The 25705-nt window shown below is 40.2% G+C and overlaps 1 protein-coding gene across 7 annotated transcripts in view; it reads left to right on the top strand.

Annotated features, from left to right (window-relative positions):
* The window catches only part of LOC101174811 (sodium channel protein type 8 subunit alpha), a 53613-nt gene extending 33404 nt beyond the window's left edge, over positions 1-20209 (top strand). For 4 of the 7 annotated variants that reach the window (XM_020701430.2, XM_011494582.3, XM_020701431.2 and 1 more), the window contains exons 18-28: positions 30-326; positions 2449-2566; positions 2740-2894; positions 3329-3502; positions 7591-7713; positions 13482-13766; positions 13859-13912; positions 13999-14136; positions 14439-14543; positions 14639-14909; positions 16421-20209. In XM_020701430.2, coding sequence (XP_020557089.1) covers positions 30-326; positions 2449-2566; positions 2740-2894; positions 3329-3502; positions 7591-7713; positions 13482-13766; positions 13859-13912; positions 13999-14136; positions 14439-14543; positions 14639-14909; positions 16421-17586 — 2886 coding nt within the window. In that variant the 3' untranslated portion in view covers positions 17587-20209. The remainder of the gene's footprint in view (positions 1-29; positions 327-2448; positions 2567-2739; positions 2895-3328; positions 3503-7590; positions 7714-13481; positions 13767-13858; positions 13913-13998; positions 14137-14438; positions 14544-14638; positions 14910-16420) is intronic. The other 3 variants (XM_023954701.1, XM_023954703.1, XM_023954702.1) reach the window with 1 other exon arrangement.
* The last annotated feature ends 5496 nt before the right edge of the window (positions 20210-25705 follow it).

The raw sequence follows: 25705 nt of genomic DNA, 5'->3' as shown, positions 1-25705 counted from the left end.
GCCTTGTTTTTCCTTTGCTTCTCCAACAGCAGCCTATAGAAGATGAACAGAAGCCTTTGGATGAAATGTATGAGAAAAAGCTCAACTGCATAGCAAACCACACTGTGGACATTAACCGGGAACTTGACTACCCGAAAAATGGGAATGGCACCACCAGCGGCATTGGGAGCAGTGTAGGAAAGTACATGATCGATGAAGATTACATGTCCTTCATCCACAACCCAAACCTCACCGTGTGCGTTCCCATCGCTGTCGGCGAGTCAGACTTTGAAAACCTCAACACGGAAGACTTCAGTAGTGAATCAGATGTTGAGAACAGTAAAGATGTGAGTACAAGACAAGAACAAAACCACCTAAAAATTGATCCCACTGCCTGTTACAAATACACTAAATTGTCTGATGAAGAATTCTTTTTTTAATTTACTTTGCAAGTGAACCATACAATGCTCAAACTTGTAGAGAGTTACATTATGTAGGTCACCTTGACCTGAATTATTGTAGAAACAATAGTGGTACAGCTGGTCCACTGGCTGCACCAGGCTGACACGGCTTACCCGTTCCTCCTGCATACAAGCAAACAACAATCCTCTGTGGAATACACTCAGCCAACAGGAAACACAGCGAGATGAAAACATACAACGTGCAGCACGAAGCCAGTCAGAAATGCTTAGATCTGTCTGGCTGTTTGAAAAAAGGCAGAGGGCACTTTATTTGCTGACATTTTAAATTCATAAAAGGCCTTGTCACTCTCCTGTGAACAGCTTGGCTGTTTGTCACATGCAAAGTTTAACCGCATATCTGCTTTTTTTTATTCAAATACCACACTTAAAAAAATGCAACTGGGTTTTATGAAATATAGCTATAAATGAAAAACAAGAATTCACTCTTTTAATAAAAATACCTTTTGGATGTGAAGGTCACAAATCGTTTTAAGATATTGAAATAAAAACATCCGTTGCTGCTCAAGGTGAAGTAGATTTCAAAAAAACAAAACAGTTGTTAAAGAGAATTTTTATTACTTATAACTGAACAAAAAGCATAAAAACATGGACTATATTTGTGTTTAATCACAAAAGTGAGAAAAAAACATGAAGAATAAGATTTGAGTAGTGACCTATGGATGCTTTGTTTAGATAATTCATTCATGTTCTGTCTTTTCCATCTGTTAGAGGTATCATAATCACAAGGTTACACTAAAATGTAATTGAAGAAGGAAGCAGAAAAGATCAAAAGATGGTGACCCCTGACTGTTTGCCTTATGATGTAATGTGTTATACAGGGCTGTGGAAGTGCAGAGCATTTAAAACTGATGTGGCAGAAACCAAACAAATACAACCTTTCACATGACTGAAAGAACTAAACTAGAAAGTAAAAATGCTGTAAAAAAATGTAACTGAAACACATTATGATGGCATTCAAGGCAGAGGAGCTGAACAGCAACTGAAGCATTAACTGGAGAGGAGCTAATGAGCGTGAAGGAGATCAAATCATTTAGGAAAATGGTAAAAACATTGAAAACAATTCAGACTACAGTTTACTAAGCATTTTGAATAAACAAAGAAAGACTATCTAAAATCCCACATCCTTAAAAGTTCTCCTTTTAGGCTTTTATCTACATTTGAGGTGTGAGCAATGCTCAAGTTTCTATCGTGACGATTTGAATAAATGCGTTTAAAAAGATCAAAAGACAATGTGTCATAACTGCCCCCCCCCCAAAATGAGCAATTCCCCTCTCAATAAAAAGTCAAGTCTGGTTAGCACACTTGCCCAAGAAGTAAACTAACATCAGCTGTGTTTCCATTGACTATGAACTTGTGTAAATTGGATTTGCGATAGTAAATTTGCCTACTGGAAACAAGACAATTTGGAAAAACTTGCATTTTATCTAAAAAAAGTTTGTGCGCCTGGAGGGGATGGTTTTTGAGGCTTATTGAAATGGACATATTTCGCAAAACGGCAATGGAAACCCTTTTTTCAATTGAAATGAGTCATGTGAATTGTTGGATCCACAGCTCCTTTGTGAAATCACCAACCATTATTTCCCAAAATGGCTCCATCTGTAAACCCCCCATGTAAGGAGCTTGCAGCTCCATGGCCTGAAAAAGTTTCAGACTTCTCCTTGATAGATGATGATGAGCACTAGTGCTGTGGCAGAAATTTCAATGTATCTGCTGTTAATCAGAGTATTGATCACATTCGTCGCCATGTTTTTGAATGACTTATCACACAAGTAGATTTGTGTTTGTACGCATAATTATGATGTAATAATAATAATAATAATAAATTTTATTCAGAATGCGCTTTACATTTTAGATAAAATCTCAAAGCGCTAAGCGATGTAATGGAAATTTGGATACATTTCTAGAATCTAAAAAGATTGTAGTGTTCTGTGTGGATGTTTTCATTCAGAGAGTCATTCAGAGCTTTCATGGTCTGTTTTGGTCTCAGCTGGATGATACCAGTTCATCTGAGGGAAGCACAATAGACATCAAGCCTGATGTGGAGGAGGTGGCTGTGGTGGAAGTTGTGGAGGAGTATATTGACCCAGAAGCCTGCTGGACAGATGGTACGTTCTATGATCACACTTTTACTTTTTTTGAATACATTTGAAGGCACCTACTTTTTTTTTTTTAACCAATGTAATCGTTTTATACCAATGTTGATAGTTGTAAAAATACTATTTGCTTCCCTTCCTGATTGGTCTGTTATTGGTGTTTTATTACTCTTTACCTGTCACAGAATGTATTGCAAAATACAAGTGCTGCGACGTTCCCATCACTCACGGCTGGGGAAAATATTGGTGGTTCCTAAGGAAGACGTGCTACCTGATAGTTGAACACAACTGGTTTGAAACTCTAATCATCTTTATGATCCTGCTGAGCAGCGGCGCCCTGGTAAACAGACAAACACGTCACATACACAATAAAACAAAACAGGTATCCATGGAAAGTTAGAACAGTTTTTGGTGCAACTGCCCGTGCATGATTGTGACTGATGGAACGCAAAGGGCTACAATAGAGCATCCTGCTGTACGTGAAAGCATTCAGTTGGGTTGGTACCTTTCTGAAGGAAAGAAACACAGACCAAATCATCAAAATCTAAGAAGAAATGTCTACAGCACTGACTTCCCCGTCAACCTTAACTGATTTAACAATTAACTGACTTGCTCTAAAGGTTGTCCTGTCAAAAGTTTTATTTTGAAACACATTATAGTTTGGTAAAATACATTTGAAAGTTTATTATCAAATGTGCCATTTGTAACTCTAGTGACTATTGTAACTCATGTGGTTTACTGGCGAGTTTATTGTGTGTTTTTGTTGCTCCTTAGGCCTTTGAAGATGTGTACATTGAGCAGAGGAAGACAGTCAAAATCATTTTGGAGTATGCAGACCGAGTTTTCACTTACATCTTCATCCTGGAGATGTTGCTAAAATGGGTGGCTTATGGCTTTGTCAAATACTTCACAAACGCGTGGTGTTGGTTAGACTTCTTCATCGTGGATGTAAGTTTGACCTTTGGTTATTTCCTAAAAAATGTTTAAGTCTCAGTTGATGTATTTTAAAATTGCAGCGTCAAAGATGGTGAGTTGTATACATTTTGAGGGAAATCCTAAGAAGTTGCTTTGTGCAGAATTATCTTGGAACATTTTAGAAGTAAAAAAGGTGAGAAATATTTCAGTAATATTATGACTTAAAGAACCTTATATTATTATGTGACAGCCTACTTTTGGCAATGCTTTTCCACAGCACACTTCCAACATAGACTGTTTCTAAGCTGATGTCTCTCAGACAGAAGTCACTCACTGAATGATGTTTTTTTATTTTCACTTGTATACCTTTTGTGCTTTTGTTTGAAAATAGGATGAGCTTTAATTGCACTATTTCCTGTGCAACATCAGGCTTTTTGTGTAGATCATGTTTTTGGAAAAACTCTTACAGTATTGATGTAAAGCCTTCGTCACAACTGCCCTTACGGGGGTGGATACGGGCTTCCTGCAGGTGTAAATGGTGCAACCTGCACGCCGTGTCCAGGTTTGACCATTTTCACCCGCAGATCGAAACATTTCATGTACATTTTTTCCTAAGGGTGCCATGTCGTAGCAAACACTCATACAACACATCAGGGTGAGTGAGGGGAAAGTAGGTGAGCCGCAGCAACGTACGTTTTTTAATTGCCCTGGACTGCGCAAAAGGAGCCCGTTAGGGCTGTTCATGTGATACGTGCACGCTCCTTTCGTGCAACCTGGCCGTAAGGAACAAGGAAATTAGACAATCAGAGTGTAGTTTGTGTGGACATCATACAGGCGTCCTATGAGCATATACGTCTCACGTGCACCTTAAAAAACAGCTAGTGTGGTGTAACGGCATCACCGGTATGTCATAAGTGCGTGTAACATACGTTTCACGATACACCTACCGCACCCATGACAATGGTACGTTCCATTTTCATGACATCCCTTGAGTTGGCCATACGAGCCTAAAGGGTACTGCAAGACACACCTATGCTCCCCCTAAGATGCAGCCGCTCCTCTGTACGATCCTCCACGACCCCTGACATTCCCAAAAACCTGCAGCCCCCGTATGAGTGCATGTGACTGAAGCTTTAGTCTGTTCAAAATTAAGCACAAGAATGAAGAAATGAGCCTTGGGGACTGTCAGAAAAGCTTTGAGCATAGCAACTATAATTTTACTATACTTAAGCATTTCTTGAGACATGATAGCAGTCCTCTTTGAAAATGCCTTGTAAATGACCCACACAGTACTAGGATTTTTCAACTCTTTTTTAACTTACTTCCTTAGTTCCTTTATTGTAATTTCTTTCACGTTTTGGTCTTTTATTGTAGAGGTATCTTTTATTTTGTTGAACTAAAGTTTTATAACCGAGGTAGAGGTACAGAAAGTGGAAGTCCTCCCACTTTGACCTGCTTTAAATCCTGTTAATGCAACTTCGAATGGCTCTCGGTGGTCCATATGCAGTAACCCCCTTCTGACCTGTAGCTTTGTGAATTGTGTAGCTTTACAAACGCTTAGTTAATAAGGTCCCACTAGTAAACTTAAAGTACATGAAATGTATTCATTTCAGGTACCCTGCATCAAATGTATTAGGTTTTGTGAGTCCCTTTCTGTGCACACTTCGTTGACCACCTTTACTTTCATAAGTATGTTCAAACCACAAATCACTGATGTGAGGATGCAGGACGAGGAGATCCAGTGCTTCCTGCTGTTGCATAATTGCATAGTAGCAAAAGAATCATTCTCCCCTTTATTTTATTTGCATATATGAAAGTTGCTCATGCAGGCTGGCTTGCTTTTAGTTTTTACTTGATGTACACTAAAACAATCAAAAAGAGCCTAAGTCACAATCAAATGAAAACATTTCCAGCTAACTGACTTGCTCAAATTTGATTTTTTTTTTTTTGATGGGGATAAATGTTGGACTTCAAAACTGGTCAGCTGGTGCTTTCATGCCCCTCCTTTTCCAGAAAAACGGATTCATGTGTCCATAAACATTTTATTTATGTAGACTCCTCAAATCCCCATGTATGAAAACACCCCAAAGAGAACTTTTTGAACCTTTGGAACAGTGGTGTTGGTCATTGAGATGGAGATCTTGAGTGGACACCAAGTGCCTCACTGTCACACCTTAGTGCCTGCTGGCACCACAAGTCAGAGATTTTCTCATCACTTCTTATAGAAATCTGGATGCCTCCATTAAAGAGCTTCTTCTTTCTGCCAAGCCCAGATAGTGTGATCACTGTCCCTCTTTTTTTCAACATAAAATCTGATACACCAGAATGACGAGAAGTTAGGAACATTTTTTTCACTTTTATGTTTCTTCAAGTTCAAGTGTATTATTTTAGACGGTGCTTAAAGGGCCTATTATCATGCTTTTCTTAAATCTTTCAGAGTAAACTACATCCATATGTATGATAATAGATTACCTTTGGCACACTAAAGAACCATATAAGTTATTTTCACAGCTCATTTTCCTACCAGGAAGTAAGACGATTCGATCTCTGAGGCCCCGCCTTCCTCTCCTTTTGGGTGCCCCCTCATTTGATTATGTCAACCTGGAGCCAGCCTCGGCAGCGTGTCTGTGTTTCACCCACAAAAACAAACAACATCCAAACTTTTCGAAAGATGGATGTGCGTGACGTGCATATAAAGGAAAGTGTTTAGCTGATCACAGCTAGCTCCACAGAGAAAATGGGTGTGTGTGTTAGCCTGGGGTCGGGGCTGGCAGTGCAGACTCTTTTTGGAAGGGGCTGTTCCACACTTTGAAACGTCTTAATGTGAGAACCCGCTCGCTTTTGTGGTTTGGGAGGGGCTGGTGCTCAGCGCAGGTTTTTGGAGGAATTCTCAGACATGCGTAAACGGATCAAAATACAGCTTTGGGGTTGTTTTTGTGAGAAATTAACATTATGTTACACTTATATGCTTAAAATGTTTATTTAGCATGATATAGGCCCTTTAAAATGACTCGTCATGGTGCAGTACATTGAAAGCTTAAAAACTTCAAGCTCAAAACTTTTCAAGTCAACAATCTACTTTTCAAACATTTCAAAAATGCAACAACACAGAATGATTTTAACCCTCGAAGAGGCTGTGAATGTATCGGTTTGTAAATCCTTTACAGCGCCCATGTGAGACCTCTCAGATTTATTCTTTTTAAACTCAAGTAGACAAGTAAAGTGCTGAATTATGAATCATGTCTTTATTTAACTGTTGAAATTGTTTAAACTGTATTTTGCTAAATTTTTCAATGACTGATTTTCCTAATGTAGTCAGCCCTGAAGAGTTCCAAGTTCTCCCTGACAATCCTTCAGAGAGAAGGTCATTTAAATATTCTGTGGAGAAATTCGTTCCTCCAGCCTAATACTACTTGTCCTCTCTCTTACAGCAGGTTCCTATAAATGTGTCTCTTTAATTTAAGAGAGACATTGTACAGCTGTGGAGAGGGACTGAGGTCGGTGTTTGGGGGTCCAGGGTAAGGTTTGTGTGCTTTGGTGGGGCTCCTACTTTCACAGGTTATCCTCTCTTCTAACCCTGAAAGTTGTCCTCAACCTCCTGCGTTTTCTCCTTCCTCTTTAAGTATAATGCCCTCTGGTGTGGAAATCGTACTGTTTCGTACTGTGTACTGTGTGTATATTATTGTGTCACATTGATTTAGTGTTTGTGAACACATCTCTCCTCTAATTTATCCCTTTGTTTGACTATCTTCTCTTCCTTTCACTGTGTCAACCATAAGTTTCTTTCCAGGTGTGCTCACTGTGCTGTTAAGCTGGTTATCAAGATAGACTGGCTTGCCAAACTAAACCAAACACGAACAAACACATAAAAGAAAAAAAAAACCTTTGAGTGAACTTTGTTGATCTCTGTATGCTGTAATAAGCCCTATTATTGTTTACTTTCATGTCAAGAAAACCTTCTTACATATAAAGAAACTACTTCTGTTCACATATGTCTATATCCGTTCAGCTGTTTTCAGCTGATATAGGGTCCCCGTTTCTCTCTATTTCCCATCTAACTGTGTGGGTCCTCTCTTCCTTTGCTTCTGTCTTTCATTCTCCTTCTGTCTCTATCTGTGTAGGTGTCTATAGTCACCCTTATAGCTAATGCTTTGGGTTACTCCGATCTAGGCCCCATTAAATCACTCAGGACACTGAGGGCCTTGAGACCCCTCAGGGCCCTGTCACGTTTTGAAGGCATGAGGGTAAGACCCCAGACACCAGGCAGCTGGTCCTTTTGCATGACAACAACAAAAAAAGATCAACGCATGTTAGAGTTGGAAAAATGAAAAATCCAAATCTTTCTGAGAAGTTTCAACTAACTCGCTGAAAGCAGGAAATACTTTTTTCTTTTTGCATGGATGCAGATCATTTCAGATGGTCGAGATGCATCTGATTTGACTGATCACATTTCATTTCATATATTATAAGACTATTATATATTACAGTTTCTAGCACTGACAAATGACAAAAAAAAGAACCCCTATCTTGGCAAAATTTTTCAGGAAAAGATGCACCACATTACAAAAAAAACTTGGCGCTTTTGTTTGCTAGCTAAAAACAACAGAGAGGCTGGTGTGAACTTTCACTCTAAACATGCATCCTGTAGAGGCTCTCCTTTAATATCCCAAAAACATCTATGAGGCATCCTGTGGACCAAAAACAAAAAGCTTTGTTAGTTCTCACTGTACTTTGCATTGTTCTTGCAGTAGGTATTAGTTCAGCTTTAACGGCTCTAGAACCAGTTGACTTCCACTCAAACGCGTGATGGTTTGGATCAGCCTCTTGTTGTTGCAACACAAAGGAAAAACAAATCCGACTTGCCTGTCTGTAGGCTTAGCATTTTCAGACTTATGCTCTGCCTCGACTACCCCTGATCCTATCGGTTTGGCTTTGGCATTGTCACACTGGAAGACCAACAAACTTCTGGTTGCATACTCCCTTCCCCTTGCCATCCTTGCTCATCGTTCCTTGGTGATTCTCATCACCATGATATCATGATCACTGTTTTGCAAAAATATAAAGTTATCATGTAGATGCATTGTGGCAGTATTGCATTTTAAACAGAACACCACAATATAATAAGGAATTTTGATGTGTAATGCTTGTCTATATAACTTTAATTAATTTTTGTTTCCATGGTGCTTGTGTGGAAAAATGCACATTTATTTTATTTGAAGGGTGTATTTCTATAGTAAAAAAACATAAATTACTTCACATGGTATATGCCTGCTGTGACAGACATATTTGTACAATCAGTAACAGTGTCTGGATGAGTTTAATAGGAGTGTAACAATATTTTAAAAGTGGAACACATTTGTAATTGTTCATTTGAACGGAGAAAATTTTACAATACAACTGATAACATGCAAATACAACTGAGTAAATATCTACTTGAAACAGCAATCTCGCCCGTCTAAACTAAATAAATTAAAATGTCAACATTTCATTGCTAAATTATAAAGTTACAATTTAAAACAGAAGCCGCAAGCAGAGCTGTATGGCACCGCAGGTGCTGCCCCCCCTCACCGACCCCCTTTGACCTGCCCGCGCTGACTAAATGCCCTTTAGTCTCCCCTTCTGTCTCTGCCACCCTGCTCACACAGCTGGACCACTTCATAACAAAACACTTTGTTCAAAATGGTGACTTTGCTTTTGGTTTCATCTCCATAGCAACCCTTTTGTTTTTCGGTTGCCCAGAGGTGACAAACAAATTTATGTAACGTTTAGAAGAATTGGCAAAAGTACATTTTTATAATTCCCTGGCAACTTAGTTTTTGTTACCTACATTCATTATAAGTTCATATCCTACGCCATCTTGTTTTGTTCAACAATATTCAGATAAAACAGTGTGAGCAACAAGGAAACGCTTTTGAAATCTCACCACGCTAAAGCCGTTTAAAATTTATAAATGTAAAAACCCAGGCAGTAAAAAAACCCTGGTCTGGAAAACTCAAGATGGCAGCATCTTCCCAAGGTCAAAGGTCAACAAAACTTCGGTTGTGGTTGTGGACTTATGTGTGAAATCTTTGTAAAGCTTTTTGAAGAAAAGTTTTCTTTTCCCTTGTGCAAAAAATGAAAATCACCAAATTTCACACTTTGCCAAAAAGTGGCTAGCAAGCCTTTAGGTCTCGCAGCCATCCCATAATGATTTCAAAACTTCCTTTAGATATCTCAGCCAAGTTTCATTTGTGGATTTTTTTTTATTTTAATTTAGCTCCAGAAGAGAAATTAATCTAGCCACAGGGGTTGCAAGCCAGTTGCCTCTGTGCCGGTCCCAAGCCCGGATAAATAGAGAGGGTTGCGTCAGGAAGGGCATCCGGCGTAAAAATTGCCAAAATAACCATGCGAATCATCCACAACACTTTAGACATACCGGATCGGTCGAGGCCCGGGTTAACAACGACCGCCACCGATGCTGTTAACCTACAGGGTGTCGGTGGAAATTTGACTACTGTTGGTGGAAGAAAGAGGGGAGGCAGAAGGGTCCGTGGCCAGAGAGAGAAGGGAAAAGGCAGGAACATAGGTTTGAGAATAGGGACTCTTAACGTTGGCACAATGACAGGGAAAGGCAGAGAGCTGGCAGACATGATGGAGAGAAGGAAGGTAGATGTACTGTGTGTGCAGGAGACAAGGTGGAAGGGCAGCAAGGCACGTAGTATTGGAGGAGGATACAAACTGTTCTATCATGGTGCTGATAGGAAGAGAAACGGGGTAGGTGTGATTCTGAAGGGGGAGTTTGTAAACAGTGTTCTAGAGGTGAAAAGAGTCTCAGACAGGATGATGAGCTTAAAGTTAGAAATCGAAGGGGTGATGGTGAATGTAGTCAGTGGGTATGCGCCACAGGTTGGCTGTGAGTTAGAAGTGAAGGAGAGATTCTGGAGTGAGTTGGATGAGGTCATAGAGAGTTTTCCCAGAGGAGAGAGAGTTGTTATTGGAGCAGACTTTAATGGGCATGTTGGTGAGGGCAACAGAGGTGATGAGGAGGTGATGGGCAGGTTTGGTGTGAAGGAAAGGAATCTGGAGGGACAGATGGTGGTGGACTTTGCGAAGAGGATGGAAATGGCTGTAGTCAACACTTACTTCCAGAAGAGAGAGGAACATAGAGTGACATACAGAAGTGGAGGTAGGAGTACTCAGGTGGACTACATCCTATGTAGACGAGGTCATTTGAGAGAGGTTAATGACTGCAAAGTGGTGGTAGGAGAGAGTGTAGCCAGACAGCACCGCATGGTGGTGTGTAAGATAACTCTGGAGGTCAGGAAGAAAAAGAGAGGGAAAACAGAAAAGAAGACCAAGTGGTGGAAGCTACAGAATGAAGAAACTTGTGAGGAATTTAGGCAGAAGTTGAGGCAGGTCCTGGGTGGTCAGGATGAGCTTCCAGAGGACTGGGAAACTACAGCAGAGATTATCAGGGAAACAGGTAGGAAGGTGCTAGGTGTGTCATCTGGAAAGAGGAAAGACGGTAAAGAGACTTGGTGGTGGAATGAGGAAGTACAGGAATGCGTCCAGAGGAAGAGGTTGGCTAAAAGGAAGTGGGATGTAGAAAGGACTGAGGAAGGTAGACAGGAGTACAAGGAAGCGCAGCGTAGAGTGAAGAGAGAGGTGGCAAAGGCCAAACAGAAAGCTTACGATGAGCTATATGACAGGTTAGACACAAAGGAAGGAGAGAAGGACTTGTACAGGCTAGCCAGACAGAGAGACAGAGATGGGAAGGACGTGCAACAGATAAGGGTGATTAAGGACAGAGATGGAAAGGTGCTAACAACCCAGGAGAGTGTACAGAAAAGATGGAAGGAGTATTTTGAGGAGCTGATGAACGAGGAAAATGACAGGGAAAGAAGGGAGGAAGATGTGGTTGTTGTGGAGCAGGAAGTAGCAGAGATTGGAAAGGATGAGGTTAGGAAGGCTCTGAAAAGGATGAAGAGCGGAAAGGCCGTTGGTCCTGATGACGTACCTGTGGAGGTATGGAAGTGCTTAGGAGAGACAGCAGTGGAATTTCTAACGAGGTTGTTCAATAGGATTTTAGAGAGTGAGAAGATGCCTGAGGAATGGAGGAGAAGCGTTCTGGTCCCAATCTTTAAGAACAAGGGTGACACGCAGAACTGCAGCAACTATAGAGGAATAAAGTTGATGAGCCACACAATGAAGCTGTGGGAAAGAGTAGTGGAAGCCAGGCTTAGGAAGAAGGTGGAGATTTGTGAGCAGCAGTATGGTTTCATGCCCCGTAAGAGCACCACTGATGCCATTTTTGCTTTGAGAATGTTGATGGAAAAGTACAGAGAAGGTCAGAAGGAGCTGCATTGTGTGTTCGTAGATTTAGAGAAGGCGTATGACAGGGTGCCGAGGGAGGAGCTGTGGTACTGTATGAGGTCGTCTGGAGTGGCAGAAAAGTATGTCAGAGTAGTTCAGGACATGTATGAGAGAAATATGACGGTGGTGAGATGTGCTGTAGGTCAGACAGAGGAGTTCAAGGTGGAGGTGGGACTACACCAAGGATCAGCTTTGAGTCCTTTTTTGTTTGCTATGCTGATGGACAGGCTGACAGACGAGGTAAGACAGGAATCTCCCTGGACAATGATGTTTGCGGATGACATTGTAATTTGCAGTGAGAGTAGAGAGCAGGTGGAGGAACAGCTAGAGAGGTGGAGGTTTGCTCTGGAAAGAAGAGGTATGAAGGTCAGTCGTAGTAAGACAGAATACATGTGTCTGAACGAGAGGGATCAAGGTAGAAGCGTTAGGTTACAGGGGACTGAGGTGAAGAAGGTGCAGGAGTTTAAGTACTTGGGGTCAATAGTTCAGTGTGATGGGGATTGTGGAAAAGAGGTGAAGAGGCGAGTGCAGGCAGGTTGGAGCGGTTGGAGGAAAGTGTCAGGAGTGTTGTGTGACAGAAGAGTGCCAGCAAGACTCAAAGGAAAGGTGTACAAGACAGTGGTGAGACCAGCTCTGCTCTATGGGTTAGAGACGGTAGCAGTGAGACAGAGACAAGAGGCTGAGATGGAGGTAGCGGAGATGAAGATGTTGAGGTTCTCCTTAGGAGTGACCAGGTTAGACAGGATAAGGAACGAGTACATCAGAGGGACGGCTCATGTTGCCTGTGTCAGCGACAAAGTCAGAGAAGCCAGACTGAGATGGTTTGGACATGTTCAGAGGAGGGATAGTGGATATATTGGTAGAAGGATGTTGGAGATGGAGCTGCCTGGCAGGAGGGCAAGAGGACGGCCAAAGAGGAGATACATGGATGTCTTAACAGAGGACATGAAGTTGGCTAATGTTAGGGTAGAAGATGTCCATGATAGAGTGAGGTGGAAAAGGATGATTCGCTGTGGCGACCCCTGATGGGAAAAGCCGAAAGAGAAAGAAGAAGAGCTCCAGAAGAGAAATTAGACCCACTGTTTTTTTGATGGTTTCTCCCACTGTGATGTTTCCTTTTTTTTTATGTGGCGGAGGTTCACTATGTCCAAAACTCATTTTTACTATGTACCAGCTGTGTGCCACCCCCCCCCCCACCCCCCCACTGTGAGTTTTACAGTATATGGGGGGGGGTGTAACATTTTTGCTCCAAGACTGCCTAATGCAAACATTAAGGATAGCAGTGTCTGATCTACAAATCCTCCACTGTGTGTCTCACATATCAGATAGTTCAAATCTCATTACTCGCATACAGAAAAGACAAAACTCTATTGTCGTGGTTGCTGATTCCAACCAAACAAATCTAATGAAAGAAATTCCTAAACTCCTTAAACAAATCTCAGTTGAAGTTTGTAATGTTGTTTGTTATTTAGCTGCTGAGGGTTGTTACACTCTTATAGACTTTATTTAAATCAAATTAATGACGTTCAAAAAAGAAAAACCTGATGAAAAAAATGTGCATTTCCACGTGAGTGTGTGTTGATGTTCTCACCTGTGAACAGCGCTGTGCAGCAGGTGTAGGACTGCAAAATGACTGTTGTTTCCTGGCTGCTCTCCTCAGGTGGTGGTGAACGCCTTGGTGGGGGCCATTCCCTCCATTATGAATGTGCTGCTGGTGTGCCTCATCTTCTGGCTCATCTTCAGCATCATGGGTGTCAACCTGTTTGCTGGAAAGTACTATTACTGTTTCAATGAGACAGCTGAGGAGTTGTTTCAACCGGAAGTAGTGAACAACAAAACGCAGTGTCTTGCACTCATAAACGATAATTTCACTGAAGTCCGATGGAAAAATGTCAAGATAAACTTTGACAATGTGGGAGCAGGATACCTGGCATTGCTACAAGTGGTAAGATGCTTTCATCTGTGGTTCAGACATTAAATATTTGTTGAAAAAGAAAGATTTTGAACACTTTGCCTCATACTGTGACCTGTTAACAGGCAACTTTTAAGGGCTGGATGGACATTATGTATGCAGCTATAGATTCTAGAAACGTAGGTGCCTACGTCTGATTTCTGGCAATTTTGGACTCCTTTTTGTTACGTGTTGCAAACTACTTTTATTGTCGGCATTTTTTCAGGTTGAAGATCAGCCCATCTATGAGGACAACTTGTACATGTACATCTATTTCGTCATATTCATCATCTTTGGCTCATTCTTCACCCTGAACCTCTTCATTGGTGTCATCATTGATAACTTCAATCAACAGAAGAAAAAGATAAGAATTGTGGTGCTTTGTAGTGGGCTCCAGATGAGAACGAGTGACACTTGAGTTATACCCTGATTAAGCAGTTGGGTTTAGAGCATAAAGTCATTTCAGTTGGGACTAAATGTTTAGAGACTTTTTCCTGGATAACTGACACTTGGGAATGTCCTAAAATGAACAGTATATAATGATCCTTATAAATAAGAAACATTAGACTTTTATATATTTACAAATGTAGAAATGTTTTTAATCAATGTTCCTTCAGCATACAATGCTGTGGACAGATTGTAACCAAACTGTATTTCTCACTTTACTTTGGAGGTCAGGACATCTTCATGACTGAAGAACAAAAGAAATACTACAACGCAATGAAAAAACTGGGGTCGAAGAAACCTCAAAAACCGATACCCAGGCCACAAGTAAACCCCGTTGCTTTCTGTACCAGTACACAAAAATTGTTGTTTTTTGAGGGCGACATAACAGTCAACAATCTGTGACTTGATTTTCTCCTCAGAACAAAATCCAGGGCATGGTGTTCGACTTTGTGACCCAGCAGGTGTTTGATATTTCCATCATGATGCTCATCTGCCTCAACATGGTCACCATGATGGTGGAGACAGACGACCAGTCAGATGAAACCGAGGTTGTGCTGTACTGGATCAACTTCATCTTCATCGTGGTCTTCACCTGCGAGTTTGTGCTAAAGCTCTTCGCGCTCCGTCACTACTACTTCACCAACGGCTGGAACATCTTTGACGTGGTGGTGGTCATCCTGTCAATCGTGGGTAGGTCTTATTAGTCCAAAGAATAGAGGGGGAGGGCTGATCTGGGCTTTAGTAAACACAATATAGAGCATTATCTGCACCAGGTGGTACTTTAACAAAGGAAGCCCCACAAAACTCACCGGTAAGCAACACTTCAAAGCAGCTTTTCACTGCTTACACTTTATATATAATTTAAATAATTACATTTAACAAAACGGAAAAATTAATGAGCTTAGACTCTAAAGTAAACATAAACAAAATCTGACATTTGACTTTGTTTCACAGAGGATTATTATCAAAACAAAACACAATATCAGAAAAATGAGTAAACTGAATTATGAAGCAGGGATCACCAATCTTTTGGAGGATGAGGGCTGAGCAGTCTGAGCAGTTCAAAGGGTTACGCTGGACCTCTCTACTGCAAATTTACCCCCAAAAAACCACAGACTAATATAGTAATAGCTATTATATTAATAACAATAACTAGCAGTAATTATTTTAACACTATGAATTGATGGCTCACATATCAATTGTAAATATTTTCCATAATTCAAATTAATGATTTACACAACAGTAACGACAAGCAAAACCCGTATAAACATGAAACATGGATTTCTTTCTGTTTATCTGCTCAAACATTTGAAAGTCAGGAGGGACACTAGTTAAATTGGTGGTAAAAAAAATCACTTCTAACATTTTTTAAGCCAAGGAAATCATGAATCTTCTTGTCAGAACAAGTTTTTGAGTTTTTTTAACACCTAGTGAATGAAAATTAAGCATTATGTGCAACATATTTAGCTTAATGCTGTTAGTTTAATAACTAGTCTCTGCTATTTGTCTGATCCTTTACTATGTAGGTGGGAGGCCTTGTGAAAAAAGTCTGCAATGCACTGATACTTTGCATCTTGAAGAAAAAAAACAAAATTATATTTGAACAAAGTTAGAGAATCAGGGAATGACAGAATTTACTACTTTACATTCTTTCACTGTGTCCCCTGCTGCTATTAAGCTCCTCCCACTGGTTACAGAGGAGCAGCGGCTAAATAAATGTGATCTCTCATCATCCATGTCCTCCATGATAAAGTAGAGAAAAGCTTTTGACAGAAGCTCCTCCCACACAGATTCAGATTAACTCACTTCTGGACAAACGTCAAGCAGCAACTTTGACGCATGTTAAAATGAAGACGGTGAGCTGGAATTTGACTCACGCAGTGGGTTCGGTGTGAACGGACAATTGGTTTAAACGAAGCATGCGGCAGGTGTGCATTAGCGGGAAGTGCGCTTCATTCCCCATTTGTTCCAAACATGACTGAAACTGTAAAAAATTATATTGAACTCCATTGTAATCTGTGATTTTTTTAAAGCAAGCCTTTTGGGGGTTTTAAGTGGTCCTCGTAGGCAACCAAGCGTCGGTGACCCCTGCTATCAAGATTAAACCAAGATTGTGTAGAAAACTGCTGATTTTTGGAATTCTGGACATTTCCTGTGTCTTAACTCAACACTTTTTCTCTTTTGTGTCTTCCTAACTTCAGGGATGTTTCTGGCCGACCTGATAGAGAAATACTTTGTGTCGCCGACTCTCTTCAGGGTGATCCGTCTGGCCCGAATCGGCAGAATCCTCCGTCTCATCAAGGGGGCCAAAGGAATCAGAACTCTGCTGTTTGCCCTCATGATGTCACTTCCTGCCTTGTTCAACATCGGCCTTCTGCTGTTCCTAGTCATGTTCATTTTCTCCATTTTTGGCATGTCCAACTTTGGCTATGTAAAACACGGGGCTGGAATAGACGACATGTATAATTTTGAGACCTTTGGCAACAGCATGATCATCCTGTTCATGATCACCACGTCCGCTGGCTGGGACGGCCTGCTCCTGCCCATTCTTAACTACCCTCCTGACTGCGATCCTCTTTTGGAGAACGCTGGCACCCCTGCCACTGGAGACTGTGGCAACCCCTCAGTGGGCATTTTCTTCTTTGTAATGTACATCATAATATCATTCCTCATTGTGGTCAACATGTATATTGCCATCATCTTGGAGAACTTCAGTGTGGCCACAGAGGAGAGCGCTGACCCGCTCAGTGAGGATGACTTTGAGACCTTTTATGAAATTTGGGAGAAGTTTGACCCTGATGCGTCCCAGTTCATCACCTATTCCAAGCTGTCTGACTTTGCTGATGCACTTGAACACCCGCTCCGCGTCCCCAAACCAAACACCATTGAGCTGATCGCCATGGACATGCCCATGGTGAGTGGAGACCGCATCCACTGCCTGGACATCTTGTTCGCTTTCACCAAGCGTGTGCTGGGTGACAGCGGGGAGTTGGACATGCTAAGGCAACAAATGGAGGAACGCTTTGTTGCAGCGAATCCTTCCAAGGTCTCCTATGAGCCAATTACTACCACCCTGAGGCGGAAGCAGGAGGATATGTCAGCCAGGATCATCCAGAGGGCGTACCGCTCCTACTTGGCCCGACGTGGGTTTGTCTGTAAGCGCAAACCAGTCAGTAACACCATGGAGAATGGCGGTAACAATCAGGAACAAGACAAGAAGGAGGGCACTCCTTCAACAGCCTCGCTGCCCTCTTATGAAAGCGTAACCAAACCTGACAAGGAAAAACAGGACGACAACAACGAGGGCAAAGAAGGGAGGAAAGAGAAAGGAAGAAACCAAAAAGACATAAGGGAATCTAAATGTTAGACAACCGCAGTAACAACAGCAAAGGTTATTGAATTGTAATCTCATGCAAAGCGGGAGGAATATCACTCACACAGATGTACAGATTATTTCATTGCAAGTCTGAAAAAATAGTCTCCAATAATTTTGTTTACAGACTTTATCAATGCAGAAGGAAGCAGCGTGGTCTGTAAAAGCACGAGAACCCAGGACTTTTGGTCAAACCAAATATAATCAGCATACTGTGTTACATTCTTCTAGCTAGACTGCTGATCTTGCAAAAAGGAAACAGACCAGGAAAAGGTGCTTTCCTTCCATCCGTCTACAGATAAGGAAAAGTGACTCTATCTAAAGAGATGGTAAGAAAAGAAATCAGTGCCCGGATGAAAAGGAACATATTCCCGTGGAAGAAAGTGTTGTTAAAGTAAAACACGTGAGCTGCTTCATGTTAAAAAAATGTCTCTCAAAGCAGCTGGCGAGTTTTTGTGTCACTGAGCACTGCAATGTACAGATGTGCAAGTGGCGTCCTCTGTGGGCAAACACAGTGTCCACTGGTGAGTCAAAGACAGAAAGTGTTTCAACTTTTTTTTATTTAATGCTAGAAAATGTTTATTTTAGCAGCAGAAATGCAATTGATAAATAAGAAAAAGAAAAAAACTGTATCCAACAGTCACTTAACTCCTCCACTGATTTGTAACCTACACATCGAAACGTTTATTTGTTTGTCTATTTATTGATCCTTATGTTTCTTTATGTTTCACACCAACAAAAAAGGTCTGTTTATTTTGGAGTCAACTTGGGCCAAGGGCTTACATTTACTCAGAAAGATTTCCAAACAAATACATAAATAATGTGCTTGTTCAATGCATAAAAATGACTTGCATGATGGCATGTTTTGATCAAAAATCTTGCATGCATAGTCCACAAGACACTAATACCAAGACCACGCTGGTGGCTCAACTGTACGACTGAGACTTTTTCACAGAATTTGGAAGATCATAGTTATTTGCTCAACTGAATTAGCAGCAGGTTGGCCGGATGAAGCCGATGACATAGTTGGTTCATCGCTTTGACACAAGTCATGGATGCGATTGTCCCTGCAGGCAGACAGAAGACGCATCGACTGCTTTCTTTGCTGGTGTTTTTTTATTGTGAGAAGTAAAGACAAAGCTGCCTGTTTCCATCCGAGACTTTGTTATTTTTAGGGGCACAGAACTTAAAAGCTTACATTTGTACTTTGAATCCACCTATGTAACTTTCCATACCATCTGCCTTGACTTTTCTTTGTGTGATTGGTCATGGGAGGAGTCGAGCTATCAGTGCTTTTGGTGGAGTTCACAGCTTTGGTAGACCATCCATTTTCTTAACGTTTCTGTGAGGGTGGATAGACCTTTTTGAAAGGGCTGAGAAGAGTTAAATTCTTTTTTCTGTTACTTCTTTGACCTGTTTTACCTGCAAGTAAACATATATATATATATTTATTTTCTATGTTACAAATTCAAGGATTTTCAGTTTTATCAGGTTGTAAGGGAAGTGGTCTTGTGGAAGTTGAATCAGATTTCACTGGTGTCCTGTTTTAGCAAGAAGTCATGAAATGGTTGATGAGAACATTGAATGTGGAGAAGCCAAAGAGATCTTCCTTGTTACCCCTTGTTGCCCTTTTGCCTATAAATTGGCGTGGCTGAAGTTCGCCCTGCCCATTCTACTTATTTAGTTTGTTTTCTTTTCTTTTCTATTGTTTGCTGTTGTTATCAGACAGAGACATTAAAAATGTATGCAATGCTTGAAAAATTCTCTTTTTCTCAGGAGATATTATAGATCAGCTCTGCAAGAAAATGCAAATGATTGTGATGCCAGTGTTTCTGAAGTCATGTTTTCCTTTTTTTAATGGGATTCAGGTAAACAGTGATCCTGGCTGGGTAAATGTGACAGTTACTGCTTTGAATTCCTGGACTCATAGGGCTGGAGGCGTCTCAGTGAAACACCAACACTGCTGATGGTCTTTGAGAGTAAGCAGTCACAGAAACAACAGCAATCACAGCGGAACTGGGATTTGTTGGGTTGAGCAAAGGCCCCAAATTTCAGAACTGAGCAAAAAACAAGCGCAATGAGCCTCTTCTGTACCATTCGTCCTCATGATGCTCCACTGCATTACAATTACCAAATACCCTACTGAGCACTGGATGTGTTTTATTGGTACTGTGAGCCTGAGCACCCCATTCGACCTTTTGCATCTCCTGTTGTGCAGTGATGTCACTTTTCCTGTTGATGAATAATGCCCTCAACCATTTTCAAGGTCCAGTTGCTGCATGAGATGTTCAGAGTCAGTGTGGGTTTGAACTTGAACCAAATAAAACTGATTGATGAGAAGCTAAAATCCACCACCATTCCTTCTCTCCCAGATTTCTGTACACCATTGGTGTGACATGTAAAAAAAATCCTATTTTAAAAATGAATTTGTCATTCATTTGGTTAAAAGAATAAGTGAACGCAAGGCACAAGTTGCAAAAGCTAAGACTGGACTTTTTAAGAAACTATAAATATTGTATTATATTGTTTTAACAGCATGTGTAGTTTTTTATAATTATGGATTACCTTAAAAACTACAGCTAATAATGTAACACTTAATAAACCTAAATAGAATGGCTTCCAGCTGATGTCCCTTGTCACACTTGTTAGGCTGTGATGCGCTGTTAAGAGGGGGGGTAGATTTCTTTTCTTGGGGGGTCACTTTTCTCAAAACATCACAGTAAGCTAAACATTTCTTTATTTAAAAAATGGAAAAGTATTTAGAAACTTTATGAATCAACCCGCACATATACAGAACTATGTTCCACATATATATATATATATATATATATATATATATATATTCCTCCACACACACAAACATGTATATATATATATATATATATATATATATATATATATATATATATATATATATATATATATATATATATATATATATATATATATATATATATATATATATATATATATATATATATATTATATATATATATATATATATATATATAATATATGTATATAAATATATGTATTTCTTTTAGAATAATGTATGTAACTCTCCTGTCCACTCCGTGCATCGAGGTGAAGGTAAACTTGTGTTCTTTCTTTGGGTGGTACGTTAGGAGAAAAACCAAAACCAAGCCTGCTCGGCACTTTGGCATCCTGGGTTTGAGCGTACAGTGCATGGAGTTGTACTGGCTGCTTGCTGTGGACTGTGGAGTCTGCCTTGGTGAGAGGATTGCACAACCAGCATACCTTTCTGTACCTGTGTGAAGTTGTCTGGCTTGTAATTTCCTCTGTTGCAAACGAAAAGACAGACGTGATGCTGCTGGTTCCCAGGTGTTGCCTGTGGACCTCAAACCACTTTGTGTGATGAAGCTTTGCTTGCTGCAGCTGAAACCCTCTGTCTCCCAAAGGAGGAAATGATCTTTGATTTCACAGTCACTTTTAATAGTATATGTCAAATGATTTAAGGTTAAGTTGTTTTAAAGTGTCTGTGTGTTTGTTAACTGTGCAATATCTCTTAACGGCACGTGCCTTTTTAGCTTTCTATTTAGTGGAATCAGCAGTGATGACCTCATCACCCACAGAGCGAATCAAAACAGAGCACGACGAAAAGGATGAAGAAGAATGACCTCCGACTAAAAACTCATAGCATAGTGTTAGCAGACTAACACCGTGTAAAGTCATGTTAGTACGTGCTCTCAATGTGTTTCCTTGTTGCTGGCTAATGGGCTAACAGAGAAACAGCTTGCCTTTTGTTTTATACCCTTTTATTGATTTCCAGATGTTAGTTCACTTTTTTCTTTTGACGCATGACTGATTTGATTTTTATATCTAAAAATAAGTTGATGGAACGATCTTTTGACTGTCACTATTCTTTTGCCACTAACAAAGTCAGAAAGAAGACACATGTTGCACAACCACATGGGACAAATTAAAGACAACCAGTGAACGAATGTCTTCATTTGAGCACGAACCTATTTCCAACCAATAAAGCAGCCTTCCAGTTGTCTTCCTGGCTGATGTCGTTTTTGGGGTTGTTTTAACCCAACTCTGAGGTTCAAAGGGACAAACTTTTTCTGTTATTTTAACTCAAGAAAAAACATTAATTGGGTTAAAATATATAACCCAAAAATTAATATTGCCTGAAACATGAATAACCCAATAATTATGCAGAAGAAGTAACCCAAGTGTTTTAAGAGTGATAAATGCTCTGTCTCTGTTTGTTGTTCCGTTTTTGCAGTTTTAGCCTTTTAAAAATTCAAGTTTGCTTTTTTTTTTCCAACTTAAAGCAGCAAAATTATTTCAACTCAAACAAACAAAAAAATAAACGTCTAAGATAATTTCTGGTTTTGGGCGTGCCTTGGTCCAACATCACTAAGATGGCAGGTGTGTGCGTGAGTGCACCCCCCCCCCTCTCTCTCTCCCTTGCTGTGTGTGTGTGTGGCACGCTGTGGATGAATGTGAGGGGGTAAGCAGAGACAGCACTGCAGTGCAGATAGATGAATGCAGTGGCCTGGGCTGAGTCAGCAGTGTGTTCCCAGCAGGCTCACATTGTACAGTGCACTGTAAAGCGCCTCCTCACCAACAGCAAGCCAAGCAGAGGGACTGTGTGTCTCTTCAGGAGGAGAGAAAAGGAGGCTGGAGAGCAGAAAGGCAAATATTTGTCCTTCAAGTGTTCGATTACTTTTAGTCTACGGCTTGATTTAGCATCACAATCCAAGTGCTACACTACTATTTAATATTCCTCTGCCTGCACCTGGTTCTGAAAACATTTACAGGCCCTGCAAACCACACGGATTTTCTGTACATGGATTTTTATGCCACTGAGTCTTTTTCACTCTTGTGGCAAACATGCTGTACTGCAGTGGTCAGCCATGGATAAAGTGGGACGTTAGTGAGATTGACTTTTGGGTTTTTGGAAATGGGAGCAGTTCCTAATACTGTGTGTGTTTGTTTGTGTGTGTGTGTGTTTGTGGGACAAATGAAAGGAGGGAATTTTTTTCAATAAATCTGTGTAAATTGCATAGCAGGAACTGAAGTCTTATTTTTGTTGTTATCAAATATCCCAAAGAGGTCCAGCACTCTTGGATTCTAGAGGTTTCTTCACTGATACTCTTTACAGAATGTACACAGTGTGTACATTGATTAAACTGGTCAAGATAAATATAACATTTTCTAGAACTGGATGTCCCAGCGAATGTCTAACACTGTCAAAACATAGCAAAGCCAAGAGCTACATTTTATAACCAATTCCTTGAAGAAATAAACAATTAAAGGGACGCTAAACAGTTAGTTTAGAGCAGGGGTGCTCAATATGTCAAAGTGTGGGTAGATCGCAAGACCTCAAAGATAAATAACCAAAACACGTATGTATTTAGCCCTTGTGCTATCCTAGGCACATTAACATTGGGAGTTGGGTCATCTAGACCCACTAGACAGAGCTCTGAACCTTTTTTCTTCAATGATTTGTGATCTTCACTGGTGTCCATGGATTACATGAAATCTTTCCACCTTTATCCACCTTTGTCATGGTAGGGAGAACACGTCAATGGAAGGGAGGGGGGTCATCTATGATAGCACAAGGGTTAAAAAAAACATCTGTCAGTGAATCCTCATCGTCACGGTGAAATACGTCCCTTGATTGACAGGCAGAACGGCCAATCGAATATCCTCTTATAGATACGTCACTGCACATGCGCGCGGAAATCCACTGAGCGCAAAGTCTTTCTGCCATCTAAGGCCAGCTAGCGGCTCAGGTCGGCACGGGCCCTAGATTGGAAGCAGGCAGCAGTGTCGCTGAAGCACGCGCTGCCCATGGAGCCCCCCCCCCCCCCCGCTCCCATTATACAGTTTACAACAGATCATGAAACGTGATCATCTCTGCTTTCTGTTTGCATCCTAAAATGCCTTATCTGCTGTAGTTATGCATTAGTACAAACATTATAGTGATGCACACAACAACGCTACCTCCTCACAAAGATTTGGGTACTCTTACTGTGCAGTTTTTGAATTATTACAGTAGTACATAAACGTAGTATTTTAGACTTTAAATACTCTATTATGTTTTAAAAGAAAATTACTTCAGTTTTTGTAAATGATAAAATCTGATAAACTATGGTTGAACTTTTTTTTTTTTTTTGCCAAAATGTTCAATTATGTCTCTACCAGACTTTTGTGTTTTTTTTAGGTTAGGGGAAGATTTGTTACAGACATCTACCACCCTCTGGTGGGGCTCCAAAGTATTTATTATTTCTAATTACAAGATGAGCTTAATGACAGAAAACCAAAACAGAAATGCTCAGTGAGGCCTGCTGGCTGCTACTGGGTTAGACAACTGCTTCTAAAAAACAATGTTTCATTTTTTGTTGTAATGGATAAGAAGGCGGTTTGTCTTTCAGCAGCTTGTTCAGACCTCTTAGATCCCACCAGGGAGGTCTTTGTTTCTTTTCAAAGGGAAACTATCAAGACCAGACTGGATATTTTTGTCAGCGACACATCCCAACATGTACAATCAATATCTAATTGTCAATGTTGGATTTTAAAGAAATGGATGAATTAAAGGATTAAAATAACAAAAAATAACAAAGAACGTGTTCCGGTCAATCTCAGAAGGATTTCATGGCAGTTAAATGTCAGGATGTTTACAGATGTTTAGCCACACCTTTGCCAGCTCAGGTTAATCATAAAGATAACTAATGATATAAAAATGACTAATTTAACTATAAGCAAAGACGGAATCACGATTGAATAAAACAATGCACAGTTACAAACATTCCCACCAAAATGTACTTGAAGAAGTTCATTTGCTGAGAATCTCATACCAGAATCACAATCACAGATAATATTGTAAAGATGCATTTTACCAAAAAGGTTAAAAAAAACGGCGCTGTTGTTAATCATTTCATGTGTGTGTGTGTGTGGGGGGGGGGGGGGGGGTCCAAACGTTTTGCAAAGAGGCTCAGATTTGGTTGAGGTGAAAATGTTTCATGTTTCACAGTCTTTGAACTATTTTGACAACATAAAAAAGAAATGAACTGTTTACTGAACATGTATTGCAATTACATTTTTTTGATTTTTTTACATAGAGCATAAATAGTTTTAAAAACGTTTTAACCTAAATTTTTTGCACTCTTCATTCCCAGTTACATTGTTAGCATGTCTCGTCTGGTAGTTTCTCTTACATTAAACTCCTTCATAACAGGCTCAGTCTGTTGGCATGTTAGGCACACACATTTAAATGAAAAAGTCTATAAATTTCCACTTTTTCTGGAAGCGGTAACCTTCACTGTAATTTTTTCTTTTTGATTTACTGTCAACATTTGAGAAAGGAGCTCGAAAGTGTCACAGAAGGGTCGTATGACAGTGTTTATGATGGAATTTAGCCAACCACAATCAAAAAATCAAACAGTTTTTAGAAATTGCTGAGTGCCACATTTAAAGGATTTCATGACAGGAGCCTGCGGGACTGCAAAAATTTGAATGTGGGCCAGACTTTGGACATGCCTGGTTTAAAGAGTAAACTCATAAAAGTACGCAGCTTTATGGACAATGGTTTGGATTAATGCATTACTCCTAGTGGGAGGATGCATTGAAACAGTGAAACCAGCAACTTTAACGTTGGAATGAAACAACCCTTTTGCTGTGAAAAAAAGAAAAACTCTTAAAACTATGACATTTTTCTGCCACAAATATTTAAATTTAAATATACTGTTTGTTTGAGATAACGATGAACTCTGACTAATTTACTGAAATTCACAGCAAAGCAAAAAGGATCCCGTATGTTGGCCAATAGAGTGTGCTATCTGCAGGTTAATGTCTCTCTTTTCCCTTCACTGTCTGCTGCTTGTTCCATCAAACACTAAAGGTTTGGTGATTTTCAGTGCCAACAAATTCAAAGGAATTTAGTTATTTTTTTGTAGGCATTAGTATTATCACATAGTGTACAACAAAACTGTACGTTGTTTGTTAAAACCAAGCGCAGACTGTCGTTAACCTCTGTGGTCATTGCTGTTCTCTGTTGATTCATTCATCTGTTCAGTAAATATGTATTCATCTTGTTACTTTTCATAAATAGGTTTTTGAAAAATATAAACTTTTTCTTGAT

Source organism: Oryzias latipes, chromosome 5 (assembly GCF_002234675.1).
Source record: "Oryzias latipes chromosome 5, ASM223467v1".
In the NCBI taxonomy this organism is placed as follows: domain Eukaryota; kingdom Metazoa; phylum Chordata; class Actinopteri; order Beloniformes; family Adrianichthyidae; genus Oryzias; species Oryzias latipes.
Note: the sequence above shows the minus strand (reverse complement) of the source record. Positions and strands in the feature narration are given on the sequence as shown.